Below are 15,726 nucleotides of genomic sequence, written 5' to 3' on the forward strand. Positions count from 1 at the left end.
GACTGGTAAAATATTTTTCCACCTAAATTAGGGAGCTTAAAAACATTGGAACCAAGCAAACTAATTCCCTTGTGGGATGAGGGCAGCCATAGTTCATTTTACCCTTCAACTATGCTAAAACCAAGCAAGGCAAAGAAATACCATTCTTACCCCATGAGCAGATATATGAGGGTATGTCATTCTCTAAAACATGCAATTACACTAAATGCAGCACTTTTCCATAAATCTAAAGAACCATATAAAAACTTGCAAATTTGCTAATATTCAACCTGTCTCTTCGAAAAATTATGTTGTTAAGCATGATGATAAAAACTAAACAAGATTTAGATAAAGGTACTGCAGTGCCAACATAGTACTGCATTGGAAAAAAAATTACAGAATAGAACAATTAATCAAGAAATAAATATTTAATACTGTTTATTAGAAACATGTTTTTCAAAAAGAAATTTACAATCAGTGGCCAGGAATGTAGTACTAAATGCACACTCAGTTAATGGTCAAGTGCAATATCTTTACAAGATCATGTGCATTGATTTGCGTAAAATTAATAAAACATCAAGTACCCGCAACAGTTATGAAATTCTCTCTCTCTAAATTTCATCTCCAGATTATAGGTTCATGATATGGAATATAGATCTTTCAAAAAAAATATTTACAAAGTTTTAACAGATATATTACAATGTTATCCATTCACACAACAGTTTTCTGCACATAAAACTTAGCTGTCATAAATTAAACATGAAAGAATTCAGTTTGTACGAAGTTGGTAATCACCATTCTGAGTTATATACCTAACCCAAGGGAGAGCTTGGTAACCACTCTTTTCAATTATCTTAAGATAACGTACTTGTATTCCAGAAGTTGTGAAATATGGAATTTCAAATTTGACTTGAATAGGAGGCTTTCCTTCAACATCTTCGCCTTCAACACTTGGAAGACCAAAATGTGCACGCATGAGATACTCTTTACCACCAGGAAATGATTTGACAGTCCAGGTGATGGCATTCTGCTCTGGAGCATACTTCACACTCCCTATCATTGTCTTGAATTTTGGTGAATCCGCATCAGCAGGCACAGGAATAACAATTTCAACATTATTTGCAGTGGATCTCCTTTTGAACTGTGACTTTGCTTTAATCATATATTCTACCCGACTGTGTGCATGCCTTTCAATAACAGATTCAATCCAAATTAATGGCTTCACATGTGTATTTAAACGATAAGACATCAATTCAAATTCTCCATCTGGAGGAATGAAAGATATTGTACGATCATTCTCAAACCTGGATAAACGAACACACTGGTGAAATTTGACATCTTCCAGCTCTACTGACTTCGATTTACCTCTACCTGTGCTCTCAAAAAGAACTTTATCATTCAATCCAAGTCTCAACTCTGGCATCCCAGATAAGTACACCCTCATTTTTATTGCCCCCACTATTTCACTGCGGAGGACGTTTCCATTAGCATTTGCCAGCAAATTAACAGATTCAATGACATCCAAAAATACTTCGTTCTTCCTGTACTTTATACCTTCAGATCTCCATGACACTGCGTTTGTGACAGCCATAGGAATCCTAGGTTGAATTTCAAGTTTATGGCCTTCTTGTGTTATGTATTCTTGAAGAATTTTACTATCCGTAGTTTGTGGATAGCCAAAATCTATTAGCTCATCCAGCAACTCGTATATTACAACAAAATTGTCCCTTATACTTTCCTCTTCTAGTTCTTTGAAATATTCGATCATTACCTGTACTATTTTATGGAGAAAAACAAACACCAGGGCTATGTTAGCATTCTTCTTAGTGGTGGAAACAATATACAAGTTGTTATATTTTATATAGGCGAAAGTACATTCTGTTGTTTGTAGTATTGGTGTCAGCATTCCTTCTTCTTCTTTCTCCATAAGCAACGGCATAAATTTCTCAATAACGCCAAGGTCTATGTCGCCTCGATAGTTCCTCGATATGAGAACTTTGCCTTTCACATCGAGTATATATACAGAAGACGACGACATTTTCGTATATACTGCTTCACACAATAATCACATTTAACACTCCCTTTACAACTCGACACACACATCAAACCAAACAACTCCACACCTGCAAAGACACATAGTACGAAAACTACTCATGTATGAAGATCACTGGTCACCAACGATAAGCAGACGACAATCCGGTCGGTTGACACAGCATGGTAAAACATTAAGACGCCGGGGAAAAAAAAGTTGCGGAAAGTTATCGTCAACGAACTTTTCAATATTTTGGGTCTGTTCTTTTTCGTTACTAGAAAATATCTTTAAACTATAACAAAAAAAACTTCTTTAGAGATGCGAGAATCACGCGTTGCTACCTTGTTTTTGATTGTCACTTTGCAACTGCTGGTGAATGTGAATGTGTCAAGAGCAGCATCTGTTGACATGATGCAGTTTATTCGGAATTGAGTCTGTAGTGCGTCGCTAAGCCTGTTGCAAAGTAAACGCTTTTTTGAAAGTTTCCTAGAGGCACATATATACTATGATTTCAGTCGTATACATATTACCTGCGTACAAAATTCTAATCTGAAAATGAAGAAAAACTTACGTTGTCATTTGGGCATCTTATAAGAAATTAGTTTATTTCAGTGTTTGGCAACGAGTGGTGTTCCTAACGCCATTGGATCGTGGAAAGATGGAAGGCAAGGAAAGAAACGAGCACATTCTTGCTTTGAAAGGTAACGGATGGGTTTTATGGATTGTTAACAGAATAATACGAGTATCTGTATAATTTGTTTACGGTGATGTAGGATATGTGAAAATTTTCTGCATCGTTTGTTTTCTTTTCAAATGCCGTAAGCTTCCATCATAATCTTAACACGTTCCGCATTTTGCATACTGTATTGTCAGGGAGTAAGTTAGTTTCGTTACACTGCGTTGTGATGGAAGTCACTCGTTTTAGGAAAACTTGCGTGTTTATTCACCCGACGACAATTCAGCACATCAGTATAGGACAGTTAAATTCCAGAAGTAATAATATATGTATACCAAGTAGGACAGTAGGTAAAGATAGGGCAGGAGACCTGACATAAAGGAACCGTCTTAACATTCACGTTAGCAAAAATCTTGATCGCGAATTTCGGCCAGACGAAGACCTCCATCCTTCCACAAGCGACACCAGTGTTTCAACACTGCCCCATGTAACTAGTCTACGACGAGCTAACATATTACACAAAAGTATATTCAGTGATATATCTAGACCATGAAACTGTCATGTTTCACTACTGAAAAAATAAAAAATTTTAATACACTTCTGAAGGGTATATACATGCAAACACCCACATTATATCCATCTTGGCTACTCTTGCAGCTGGCACCATTCTCTGTGGAGATGTGTTGCATTGTATTTGAAACAGGAAATCAGAATTAGAAATATTTTTGTTCAATTACACAGACACAACATAGATGGTACATGTGATAAGATTAAAAAGTACTCGACAGTAAATGAGGGTCTAGTATTTTTTCAATCTAAGATATTCACTTATGCTTCAAAAAAAACTTCCTAGCAAGAAATGTTTTTAACTCTGCTCTAAAAGAGCTGTTTCCTTTTCGTAAGTCTTTATGTATGATGGAAGTGCGTTATAAAAAAAATGACACCAAAGTGGCTCGCACATCTAAGTAAAAGTTATTCTACAAGGAGGGAACCAAAGGTTGTGTGTGTATTTATTTATTTTTTTGTTGGTCCTTTGAATCTGAAACAGTGTAAAAGAGATACTGGACCATTAATTACTATACACTTTTCTTGCCTCTTACATATGTACCACCATTTTAGCAAAACTAACATTACACAATATATTATTGCTCTACATGCTTCACAGAGTCAATCTTAATTTGTGCTACATTGTCTTCCACCCCCCCCCCTCCTCCTCCCCCTCTTTGAAACAGTGCTTGGCCCAGTAATTCTTCAGGGTTGATTTTAAATTGTATTTGTTCATTACTGTTCTTGTGGATTGAGGTAATGCATTATACAGTTTGATGCTTGGAGAGTGTGTGCCTTTCTGAAGAAGAGCTGTATTTGTACATCATTTATTTGCCTTGTGTGGAAGCTGAGTACAGATTGATTACGGGTGATGCATGGATTACTGCTGTTTCATTTTCTTTTGTAATAATTATATTTTCTGGTATATAAATACATGGAAATGGTAGCATTTCATGTTTCCTAAATAGTGGCTTACATGTTGATTTTTGTCTATCCCTTCCATAGCTATAGTAATTGATATTAGTTTGTGGGTCTCCATATTTAGCTCTTCTCATAAGCAATTATGTACGTATAGGGTGGTTACAGGGGATTACAGAAGTGTCCGATTCCACCTGTCAGCTTTGACACATGACATCATCAATATGGCAGAATTGGCTATTCTAAGCCTATCCAATATGGCGCCTGTGATGTCACTACGGCAACAAATACAAATATATGTATAAACAAGACAGTAACATTTCCATCCAAAAATATAATCAAACTAATGGGGCAGCCGCGTGAAATTGGGGGTTTTAGGGAGGGGGCAAGCTAAATATAACAATAACAGTAAAAACACACACAACACAATCCCCCCCCCCCCCAAAAAAAAATAAAAATTATCTACTGGAATCGGACACTTCCATTTACGTATGTAGGTAAATTGCAGCTGACGAAACGAAAACACCAAAGCCTACAGTAAAAACTACAAAAAATGTAATTGGACATTTCCCTTGACCACAGCTGATGATACCAAAACACCAATACCTACATATAAAACTATGAAAATTGGGATCGGTCATTTACCTTTACCTATATAGGTCAATCATAACTCGTGATATGAAAAAACCACCACCTACAACTATGAAAAACAGAACCAAAACCACAACACCTCAAAATTTAAAAGTCTAACATCCCTATTTAAATTAACACACATTCAGTACACAAAACGTTACAACTCTGGGAGGGCGGGATATTACTTACCACCAACAAATGTTAAGAGGGCGCAATCAAACACAACATGACAATATCTACAAACACAACCAACTCAAAATCCGCACTGTAATGACGTCACACACCACAACACCCTTATGTCATGGGTCAAAGCAGACAGATAGATTTGGATGCTTCTGTTGACCCGGTTACAGGAGGGACTTGCTTGTAGAGCTATGTCACAAAATTTGAATAGCCCTGTCAGGTAATTCATCTAATTCACTATTAGTTTTAACCCAAAAACTATTTCATAATATACAAGTGACTGGAAGTAGCCAACGTAAGCGATTCTAGCACCTTCTGAGAAGTATTCTTTTGAAATGATGCTTGGAGCAGAACCTGCCAAATTGGGTAGACAGATTCTAGTTTAAGCCTTGATCGACCACCCAGTACCAGTTGGATATCTTGGTTTTGATTCGTTTTCCAAACTGAGTGTAATTTTTCTTCACACTGAGGGTCAGCCTGTTGGCATTGAACTATGAATTTATAGACTTGAGGAATTGATCAGTTGCTGTAGACAGAGATTCCTAAACATTACTCGCTATTACACTGTCATGTTCAAAAAATGTGATCATAGCTACATTTTCTGTGGATTGTATGTCATTTGTACAAATGAAGGTGGCCTAACACACCACCGTGTGCTACATCTGTTTTGACTTTCCAGAATGAGATTTTCACTCTGCAGCAGAGTGTGCGCTGATATGAAACTTGTTTTTACTTTCTTTGCATCAGATATTGAGTGAGTTGATGTGAGTTCCACCTGATCTTACAAACCACGTTTTCTATCCCTCTTATTCTCAGTACATCCAGCTTATGATTTATGTTATTTCTCAAGTCAACAGCCCTTTTTGTCACCATATACTGATCACACAAGTGAATGAGATATTGTTAGAAAGGTTTCTTAACCAGTTTCTGACCTTGCATACCAATTTTGTGCTAAAACTTAATATTTGCGGAAAGTTGTAACATTTTTGTATTTTTAACTGTTACAGACACAATGGTATCATGGTTGCCTAGCTTCATGTCTATATTTTATGAAGCTAAGTTATAAATCATGAATGAGAGGGCTTCTTTTCATATGACCTTATTACAAATGCAATTTTATTTGTTTTAATGCCCTTATCTGTATACAGTATTGTCATGGATAGTAACTGTGACCTTTGTGGTAGTCCATTATCTCTGCCCATCGTACAAGTTGACTTTTCGAAACGACAAACATCCTGTAGAATGAAACTTCCTGGCCAATTAAAATTATGTGCTGGAGTGAGACTCAAACTTGAGGCCTTTTCCTTTTGCAGAAAAGTGCTCTCCCAACTGAGGAACGTGACTCTTGAACCATTCTCACAATTTCACTTCTGCCATTACCTCATTCTGTAGAATTATTACATTCATTAGATCCCCCAGGATTACTGTCACACAAACTTATACTAAAGGAAAAACACTGTTGTCATGTTAAAAAGAAATCTGAACGTTAAACAGAGCTTAATGGAGCATGCTTGGTTGTAACAAAGCTAAATGAACCAACAATTAAGGCTCAGCTGATTTACAAAGGGAAAAATGTTGTAATGTCATGAACAAGCTGAACACCATCTGATCCAAGCATGCCTTTTCAGTTGCATATTAAAATGTCATTTGCGATCACTGTAAACAAGTTCAAAGAGCAGAATTATGTTTACCACAGTCTGTCTTTACTCATAGACAATTGTGTTTACCCTTTCCAAAGATAACTAAATCAATTTAACATTTTTGTATCCCATAAAGTAAATTAAAAACAAAACCTACTCAAAGTTTCCTATCTTACGTCAAATACCATTCACAATGATGTATTGTAATGCTCTATAAAGAATTGTATTCAACATTATAAGAGTGGAAATGTATATAAAAGAATGTATTATAAATTGATGATTATTATTATTTCATGTTGTTCAGTTCATTTTTCAAGATATTTTCTCTTCATATCCACAACTACCCTTACCTCAGTGACTATACTTATTCAAAATCCTGTCATTATTTCAGACTATAAAACACTACTGTTGTTTTTCAAGTTCCTTATTATTTCATCCATGTAATCCAGTGTGCCTCTTTCTGTACTTCTAACTGGTCGAAAACCATGTTGATTACTGTTCAGTAGCTTTTCGTTGATTAAGTACTTGGTAATTTGTTGTTTCATTAAATGTTTTGATACTTCAGAGAATGTAGAGGGGAGTGACATGGGTCGATAATTTATAACTTGATACCCATTACCACTCTTGAATGAAGGTATCATTTTTAGAAATATTTAATCTGTGTGGGATCACTCCCTCAGTGAATGATAAATTAGAAATGTGAGCCAAGGTGTTTGCAGTTTGTGAATGAATATGGTTTAATAAATGATACTTACTTCTACACCTCCTGACCTTTTACATTTGAGCCTTAAATCAATGTTACTCCTTCACGATCTAACCTTGTGCTGTGCGTAAGTGTACCACATTTAAAATCGAAGATGGAATAATAACAACAGTTACTTACTTACTTACTTTCATGTTCCATGGATCCTTATACTCAATAAATTGTCTTGATGTGGAAAGATAGATTGCTGCTCACCATATGGAGAAAATTTTGAGTTTGAGACTGGCACAAGAAGAAGAAGACTTACAGATTTGAGATTTTGGGTACAAGCCTTCTTCCTAAAACACACACACACACACACACACACACACACACACACACACACACACACACACACACACACACACAGCCACTCTCTCTGGCTGCTGAGCCCGGACTGCGATACAGATTGAATAATATTGGGGATCGGCTATAACTCTCTCTCTCTCTCTCTCTCTCTCTCTCTCTCTCTCTCTCTCTCTCTCTCTCTCTCTCTCTCTCTCGTCAACTAGTGCCTCCCTTTCATGGTTTTTGCCTCTTATAATTGCTGTCTGGTTTCTGTATGAGTTGTATATGGCCTTTCACTCCCTGTATTTTACCACTGCTAAAATTTGTAAGCCAAATGGCACTTAAAAAAACACATGAATAACAAGACAAGTACAAATAATGAAAAATCACGAAAAGCTAACAAAAGATGGTATCGGCAATGCCAGTTGACCTACTTACTCTTCTTGAAAGACCAAGACAATAAAACACAAAAATCATAAACCAAATTACACTAAAATAGCTAAGTCATTACAGACACACACATTAAAAAAATCCCAAAATCTAACAAAAGGCAGTATAGACAATGTGTAATAATGTAATAAAACAAACTCCACAATACTCGCCACTCACAATCCAAGATAATTATAACAATCAAAAAATTCATAAAAAATTGCACTAACGCTGTTTTCAGTGTACAAGAAATAGTTTTGCAAATGAACACACATTGTTGTTGTGGTTTTCAGTTTCAGAGACTGGTTTGATGCAGCTCTCCATGCTGGTCTATCTTGTGCAAGCCTCTTCATCTCCGAGCAACTCCTGCAGCCTACATCCTACTGAATCTGCTTAATAGTATTCATCTCTTGGTCTCCTTCTACAATTTTTACCCTCCATTCTTCCCTCCTATACTACATTGGTGATCTTTTGATGTCTCAGAATGTGTCCTACCAACCAATCCCTTCTTTTAGTCATGTTATGCCACAAATTCCTCTTCTCTCCAATTCTATTCAATACCTCCTCATTTGCGTGATCTACCCATCTACTTTTCAGTACCCACCTACTTTTCAGTATTCATCTGTAGCATAACATTCTGAAAGCTTGTATTCTCTTCTTGTCTAAACTATTTATCATCCATGTTTCACCTCCATATATTACTACACTCTATACAAATACTTTGAGAAAAAACTTCCTTCCACTTAAATCTGTAGTCGATGTTAGCAAATTTCTCTTCTTCAGAAAAAACTTTCCTTACCCTAGCCAGTCTAAACTTTATATCCTTTCTACTTTGACCATCATCAGTTATTTTGCTCCCCAAATAGCAAAACTCATCTACTAATTTAAGTGTCTCATTTCCTAATCTAATTCCCTCAGTGTCATCTGTATTAATTTGACTACATTCCATTATCCTCATTTTGCTTTTGTTGGTGTTCATCTTATATCCTCCTTTCAAGGCATCATCCATTCTGTTCAACTGCTCTTCCAGGTCCTTTGTTGTCTCTGGCAGAATTACAATGTCATCTGCGAACCTCAAAGTTTTTACTTGTTCTCCAGGGTTTTTATTGCTACTCCAATTTTTTCTTTTGTTTCCTTTACTGCTTGCTCAATGTACAGATTGAATAACATCAGGGATAGGCTACAACCCAGTCTAACTCCCTTCTCAACCGACTGTGTACCTTTCATGCCACTCGACTCTTATAGCTGTCATCTGGTTTCTGTACAAAATGTAAATAGCCTTTCACTACCCGATTTTTACCCATGCTACCTTCACAATTTGAAAGAGAGTATTCCAGGCAGCATTGTCAAAAGCTTTATCTTAAGTCCACAAATGCTAGAAAAGTAGGTTTGCCTTCCAAAGTAAGTCGTAGGGTCAGTATTGCCTCGCGTGTTTCATCATTTTTGTGGAATCCAAACTGATCTTTCCTGAGGTCAGCTTCTACCAGTTTTTCCATTCGTCTGTAAAGAATTTGTGTTAGTATTTTGCAACCATGACTTATTAAACTGACAGTTCGATAATTTTCACACCTGTCAGTACCTCCTTTCTTTGGGATTGGAATTATTATATTCATCTTGAAGTCTTAGGGTGTTCCACCTGTCTCATACATCTTGCTCACCAGATGGTAGAGTTTTGTCATTTCTGGCTCTCCCAAGTTTATCAGTAGTTCTATTGGAATGTTGTCTATTCCCGGGGCCTTTCTTTGGCTTGGTCTTTCAGTACTCTGTCAAATTCTTCACGCAGTATCATCCCCCATTTCATCTACATCCTCTTCCATTTCGATAATATTGCCCTCAATTACATCGCCCTTTTGTAGATCCTTTATATACACCTTCCACCTTTCCCTTCTTTGCTTAGGACTGATTTTCCATCTGAGCTATTGATATTCATACAGGTGGTTCTCTTTTCTCCAAAGGTCTCTTTAATTTTCCTGTAGGCAGTATCTATGTTACCCTTAGTGATATATGCCTCTACATCCTTACATTTGTGTTCTTGCCATCCTTACTTAGCCATACCACATACATACCACAATAAAAAGTAAAACCACAAAAACATATATACCAACCAAAGTAAGTAGGTACACATATCTGTTATCCAGCAATGGTAAACACTATATGCCGATCACACAGTCTCTCAAGTAGCAAGCATACACTTCTCAAACTGGGGACTCGTCTGTAAGGAATTCCATGTGTTGTCCCACCTACAAAGCCACATACACTGGTCACTGGTCCAAGGTGCAGCAACTTTGCTTCGTCTTATATCTTCTCCACAAACGTTAACACTTCACACTTGAAGTTAAAGGTAATAATTGAAGGAATTTAATCTTGCTCAATATGTTGTCCCCATCGCAACAAGCAGGGACCTACTCATGAACTTCATTGTCACATCAATAAGTAACTAAAAACAAAACAAAATTAAATCTCCCAACATAAACAGCACCCAACACTAATCATTCCAGACCTAAGAGAGATCTATTGTGTATAACTGCCAACATCAAAGTAACTCACTAACAAACCACAACAAACTCTTCCAATATTAATACCAAAAACAGCCCTCAAGGAGTTCAGTATCTGTAACACCACTTACAAATATTAGGAACATAAAAATCCTGCACTAGTGTGTGCTACTGCATACTCCAACTCTCTCTCTCTCTCTCTCTCTCTCTCTCTCTCTCTCTCTCTCTCTCTGCAAACATGATGATACGTTTCAAATGTGCCACGCCTCCATTACATAATTTGGTAGATCTTTTGTGCCAAAATTAATGTTGTCAACATTTGTAAGGGTGATCTGCTGTTCTTGTCCCCCCCCCCCTTTTTTTATTTATTAATTGATTTTTTTTATAATATAAAATTTCCCATTCGGATTGCTTGGCAGTGTTGTTATCTTATCTTTTCTTAGCAGTTTTGCCTTTGCAATTACCTGTCAATATATTTTCTTATAAGTTTTCAGATATTCTACAAACAGGGTGCCTTTATACCTTTTTTATTTTAGAACTGAGACTTTTTAGAGTCCTACAGGAAAACTTAATGCCTGCCGTATCTAGGTACTAGATTTAGTGGCCCCACATGAATGGGCTCTGGTTAGTTCCTTCAGAAAGCACATTTGAAAACTGGTCACGAATACTAAAGAGAGAGCATCTTTTATTATACATACACGAGAAAGAATTGTATCAGGGGGTTAAAGCACTTCTAACATAACTAGCCTATTTTTCTGCAGAGAAATTCTCCTGTGACACACACACACACACACACACACACACACACACACACACACACACACAGAGAGAGAGAGAGAGAGAGAGAGAGAGAGAGAGAGAGAGAGAGAGAGAGAGAGAGAGAGAGGGGGGGGGGGGGGGGAGATATACAGTTGTTTCACAGGGGTAGTTGGAATTGTAATGATGAGGGCATTATAATAATATTGCAGTATTGTAAAAAGACTTTCCATTCTATTTGTTATTCTTATGAGGCTATTTATAAGAGGGAAACATGTTGAGGATGTGCAGTATGCTAAGAAATAGCTGCTTTGGTACAGATCCATCACAGTGTTTATACTGAAGTCCTCACAGGCAGTTATAGTGGCCTTTTCCAACAGAGACTGATATATTAATGAAAGTGTCTTATTTCCAGTTAAGTGACCTGCATATTGATATTATTATTACTACTTCACCAAGGTCCCCGTGCAACTCTAATGCAGCACCTTCAAAATATTTTTTAATACACCACCTCACACCTCCTTTTATATTTAGCATTCCTAGAGAACTGACCAGCAAAATTGCAATGGCTAATAATAACAATACCTGAGTCTACAGTGTCTTCATTTCAACTGAAGACATTGAAATATCTCAAACTACACATTGGATAAAAAAAAAAAAAGTTGTAATTCCAATTTGTTTGTCTCGAATTGTCATCCAGTGATACCACACTTGACCCCCTCCCCACACCACCCTGTCCAAGTATGGTGAGGGGCAACTTTGAAATTGTCAATGGAAACTACTATTTTTTTTTATTGCAGATTCTGTGGCAGAATCTACAGATGTTTTCTCTGAAGCATTTTCTTAATTTTGCCATAGATTGCTGTTTTACTGAAGGAATAGAAATGGGTACACAGTCATTTATGGCGTGCTACTCTGTGGCCCTTGAGTATCCAATGGCACGTGGGACCCAATCTCCATGCTGTGAGGGTAGGACAGGCCAGTACTTCATAACTTCTAATTGGAAACCTCTTTCATAACATTGTATTCCTAAACTTATTGAACTTTGGACTACTTGGTTTGAGGCAAATAGACTGTACTTTTCCTATTATAGTATGTATTTAAACGTAGTACTACCAGCTCCTGTCCACTTAGTGATCTCTTTTAAAATAACAGTACACAGGATAGAAGCATATATGGAGGAATGTCAGCACAGGCATTTCTGATGTGGTCAACCATGTTCTCAGAGCCTGTTGACGCTTGCTGGTACACCTTAACTATTAAATGTCCCGACAGAAAGACGTCCGGCAACATCAGATCCAGTAGCCTAGCAGGCCAATTAATAGGGGCACCTCAGCTGATCCACCAGCCTCTGTAATCAAGGTTTAACACATACCATGCTTTAATTGCATAATGCACTGAGCAACCGTCATGCTGAATTCACATATGATCTCGAACATGCAGGGCAGCATCCTGCTGTAGTACCAGTACTTCCTCTTCCAAAAACATTTGATATTTCCATCCATTCACTGTACAGTTGATAAAATATGGGCCAATGAGTTTGTTCCCCTTGATGCCACACTGTATGTTAACTGACCAAGGACGTTGCTGGCCAACTTGCCATAACTGGGGGGAGGGGGAGGGGTCTACACTCTAGCAATGCATGTCATGCCTGTTAACAGTACCTTTGTAAAAGTAGACTCACTGGAAAATAGTACTTTGCAAAGAACATGGGGGTCATTTGTATTTGTTGACATGCCCACTCACAAAACACTACCCAGTTACAGAAATCAGTGCCTTGATGTTCTTGATACAGTGATGTATAGGTGATACTTATGATGGTGTAGTATTATGACAATACTACCTATGAACCTACCGGAATAGAGGTGTAATTTTTTTGCTGGTCATTAATCCATGGGGTGTGGTGCACTGCCACTAGTACAGTTATTTCATTATCTTCTCCTGTAACACGTTTGTTTCGTTTCTTTTTGCTGGTCTATATGCTGGCATCAGATATAAAGGTGTTCATAACCTTGTAAAAAAATGAACAAGAGTGAACTTTCTCTGAAAAACACTTGGCATTTAAGGTAACAGCAGCCTCAACATTTCTCATACATTCTCAGTAAATCAGGAAAATTTCATTTTTTTTCTTCTGCGATTGTAACAGTCATCGTCCACTTGCACATGTGTTCTCCAACTGAGAGATAGGTGTGCAGGCAATAAACACTGTGTAAAAATTGTAATGTTCAGATCCACTATCTTTTCTAAGTGTGCACAAAATGTGAGCTCCAGTTGCAGTTTACTGCCATTTATCATGCACTGTAGTTTGCTACATGGCCACAATGGCACATTGAAGATGTTGGAGGAATATAATGTTGTGAACGAGGTTTCCACTTAGAAGTTACGAAATGCTGGCCTGTTGTCCTACCTTCACAGCATGGAGGTGTGGTCCCACATGCCATTGGATATTCAAGGGCCATTATGTAGTACATCACAAATTACGATTGTGTACTCATTTCTTTCCTCCGATTATAGCGTCATCTGTGGCAGAACAAAGAAAATGTTTCAGAGAACATGTATGTAGATTTTGCTGTAGAGTTGTAATCTGTAATAAAAAATGGTGGTTCCCATTGAAAATTTTAAAAAGGCCCCCTACCACCCATTCACGAGGTGAGATGGCAGCTCGAGTATGGTATCTGTGGATGTCTCATATGAGGTACATAGTGGCTTCCATTGCAGTTTTCATAGTTGATGTGTATGTGCATAATATGCATGAAAATATCTGTAGCAAATTAATGTTTTCTGAAGTTACCTTCCAGTTTCACTGTTATAGTGAAAATTGCCTTAAACTAAATACAGCTCAAATGTAGACATTTAGATCCATTACAGATCAGTCTCTTGCCATAATCTTTATTTCTCAATCACATTTGTTGGTTTCACAAACTCTCAATCAGATTGTCACTCTCCAAACTAACGCAGGTGTTGGGATAACATGTATGTTGGGACATGCTACATATCAGTCTGTCACAACAGCTAAGATTTTAGAGTGAAATTGGGAGGGGGAGGGGGAGTTGTCACTTGATTTTTGGGTTGGTAGCACTGCTGCCAGGCTAAAGCTGTGTTTGTGTTATTGGTTAAAAATAGTCAGTTTTCCTAGGATAAAGTGATTGTGTGAAGAATATTTTATGCATAAATTCATTTTTTATAACTCATTCATCTGGGCTGTTGAAGATCTTGGGATCAATGGTTTTGTTTTTAAGTTATCACATAAAATTGCATTGTGCTTAGGAGGCCATATTTTGCCGGAGTTATGTTTTTTAAGTGGAAGAATTAACTTGTATTATATCGTACATCTGAATTGCTTCCTAGTAAGCCTAAGTTTTGCATCTCATAAATTATGAAAATTTGTGGTACTGGATAGTTTTAATTAGATTTCTGTGTTTTTAAGTTGTGTTGTGATGTGTAATAAGTGTGGTTGTTGCCACAGGGTAGTCAGGCAGAGTTGGTATGTGTAGATTGTGGGCTGGAATTTCACTGGGGCAACTGCAATGGAGGACTAAACAAGGCTCTCCCTCGGAACTGTAGGCTCTGCAGAAAAGATGTAGAATCATCAAACAGAAGGAAAAGATTTGTACCCTTCGGGCCGAATTAGATTGTGCGAAATTACAACTAGATAGGTTGAATGAAGATGGAAAAAAACATCATGGGAACTCGGTTAAGGTAACAAGTAATGGGTGAAAGGGGGAACAGCTTTGCAACTTCATGTACATTTGACCTTTCTGTCTCCGGTAAATTTGACTTGTTACCTGAAGTAGGAGGGGAAGAGACTCATCTATGTGTAGGTTACAGCTGAGTTCAGCACACTTCTAGCAAAGAAACTAAGTGTAGGTTGTTATCAGAAAAGGGTATAAAGAAGAGTCTTGCTGCTATGTAGTAGCCATGAGAGGGTGTAGACCAGATGGTACAGGACAAATTAGGAAGAGGGAACCTGATCATAAGTATTATGAAGCAGAGTGCTAGTCTTATCCAGCTGACAGAGGACACTGGGAATTTTTGTACAGATTTTGACTAGGGGGATCAGGTTATCTTAGAAGGTGGAGCAGGGAACAGTGTCACTAAAGACAGAAATTACAGCAGTATATGTGATTTTGATGAAATAAAAGTAACAACTACACACACAGGTAAGCCTTGTGAACACGGAGTTGAGTAGGCACTGCTGCTGCCAGAAATGAAATCACACAAGAGTGCAGTGCCTGTTGTTACAATTGGGAGACAAGGATATATTAGCCAAAGCCTAGACCTGAACCAGAGAGGGGAAGATGGGTTTGCTGAGCTTCTTTCAGAAAATGTGGTGGGTGGCACTATCACACAATGTGAGATCTCTGCAGTTATTGGTGTTCCAATGGTATCTTCCTTCAGTTAGAATCAGC

General features: G+C 37.5%; 2 protein-coding genes across 4 annotated transcripts in view; one reads left to right on the forward strand and one right to left on the reverse strand.

Moving 5' to 3' along the window:
• Positions 1-400: 400 nt before the first annotated feature.
• On the reverse strand, positions 401-2,139 carry LOC126272779 (AP-1 complex subunit mu-1). The gene has a single exon (XM_049975924.1). It carries the CDS (start codon positions 2,015-2,017, stop codon positions 749-751), a length of 1,269 nt encoding a protein of 422 aa, XP_049831881.1. The 5' UTR covers positions 2,018-2,139; the 3' UTR covers positions 401-748.
• Positions 2,140-2,174: 35 nt separating this feature from the next.
• The window catches only part of LOC126272781 (trafficking protein particle complex subunit 13), a 200,592-nt gene continuing 187,040 nt past the window's right edge, over positions 2,175-15,726 (forward strand). The window contains exon 1 of one of the 3 annotated variants that reach the window (XM_049975925.1): positions 2,175-2,712. In XM_049975925.1, coding sequence (XP_049831882.1) covers positions 2,670-2,712 — 43 coding nt within the window. In that variant the 5' untranslated portion in view covers positions 2,175-2,669. The remainder of the gene's footprint in view (positions 2,713-15,726) is intronic. The other 2 variants (XM_049975926.1, XM_049975927.1) reach the window with 2 other exon arrangements.

This window comes from Schistocerca gregaria, chromosome 5 (genome assembly GCF_023897955.1).
Source record: "Schistocerca gregaria isolate iqSchGreg1 chromosome 5, iqSchGreg1.2, whole genome shotgun sequence".
NCBI classification, from domain to species: domain Eukaryota; kingdom Metazoa; phylum Arthropoda; class Insecta; order Orthoptera; family Acrididae; genus Schistocerca; species Schistocerca gregaria.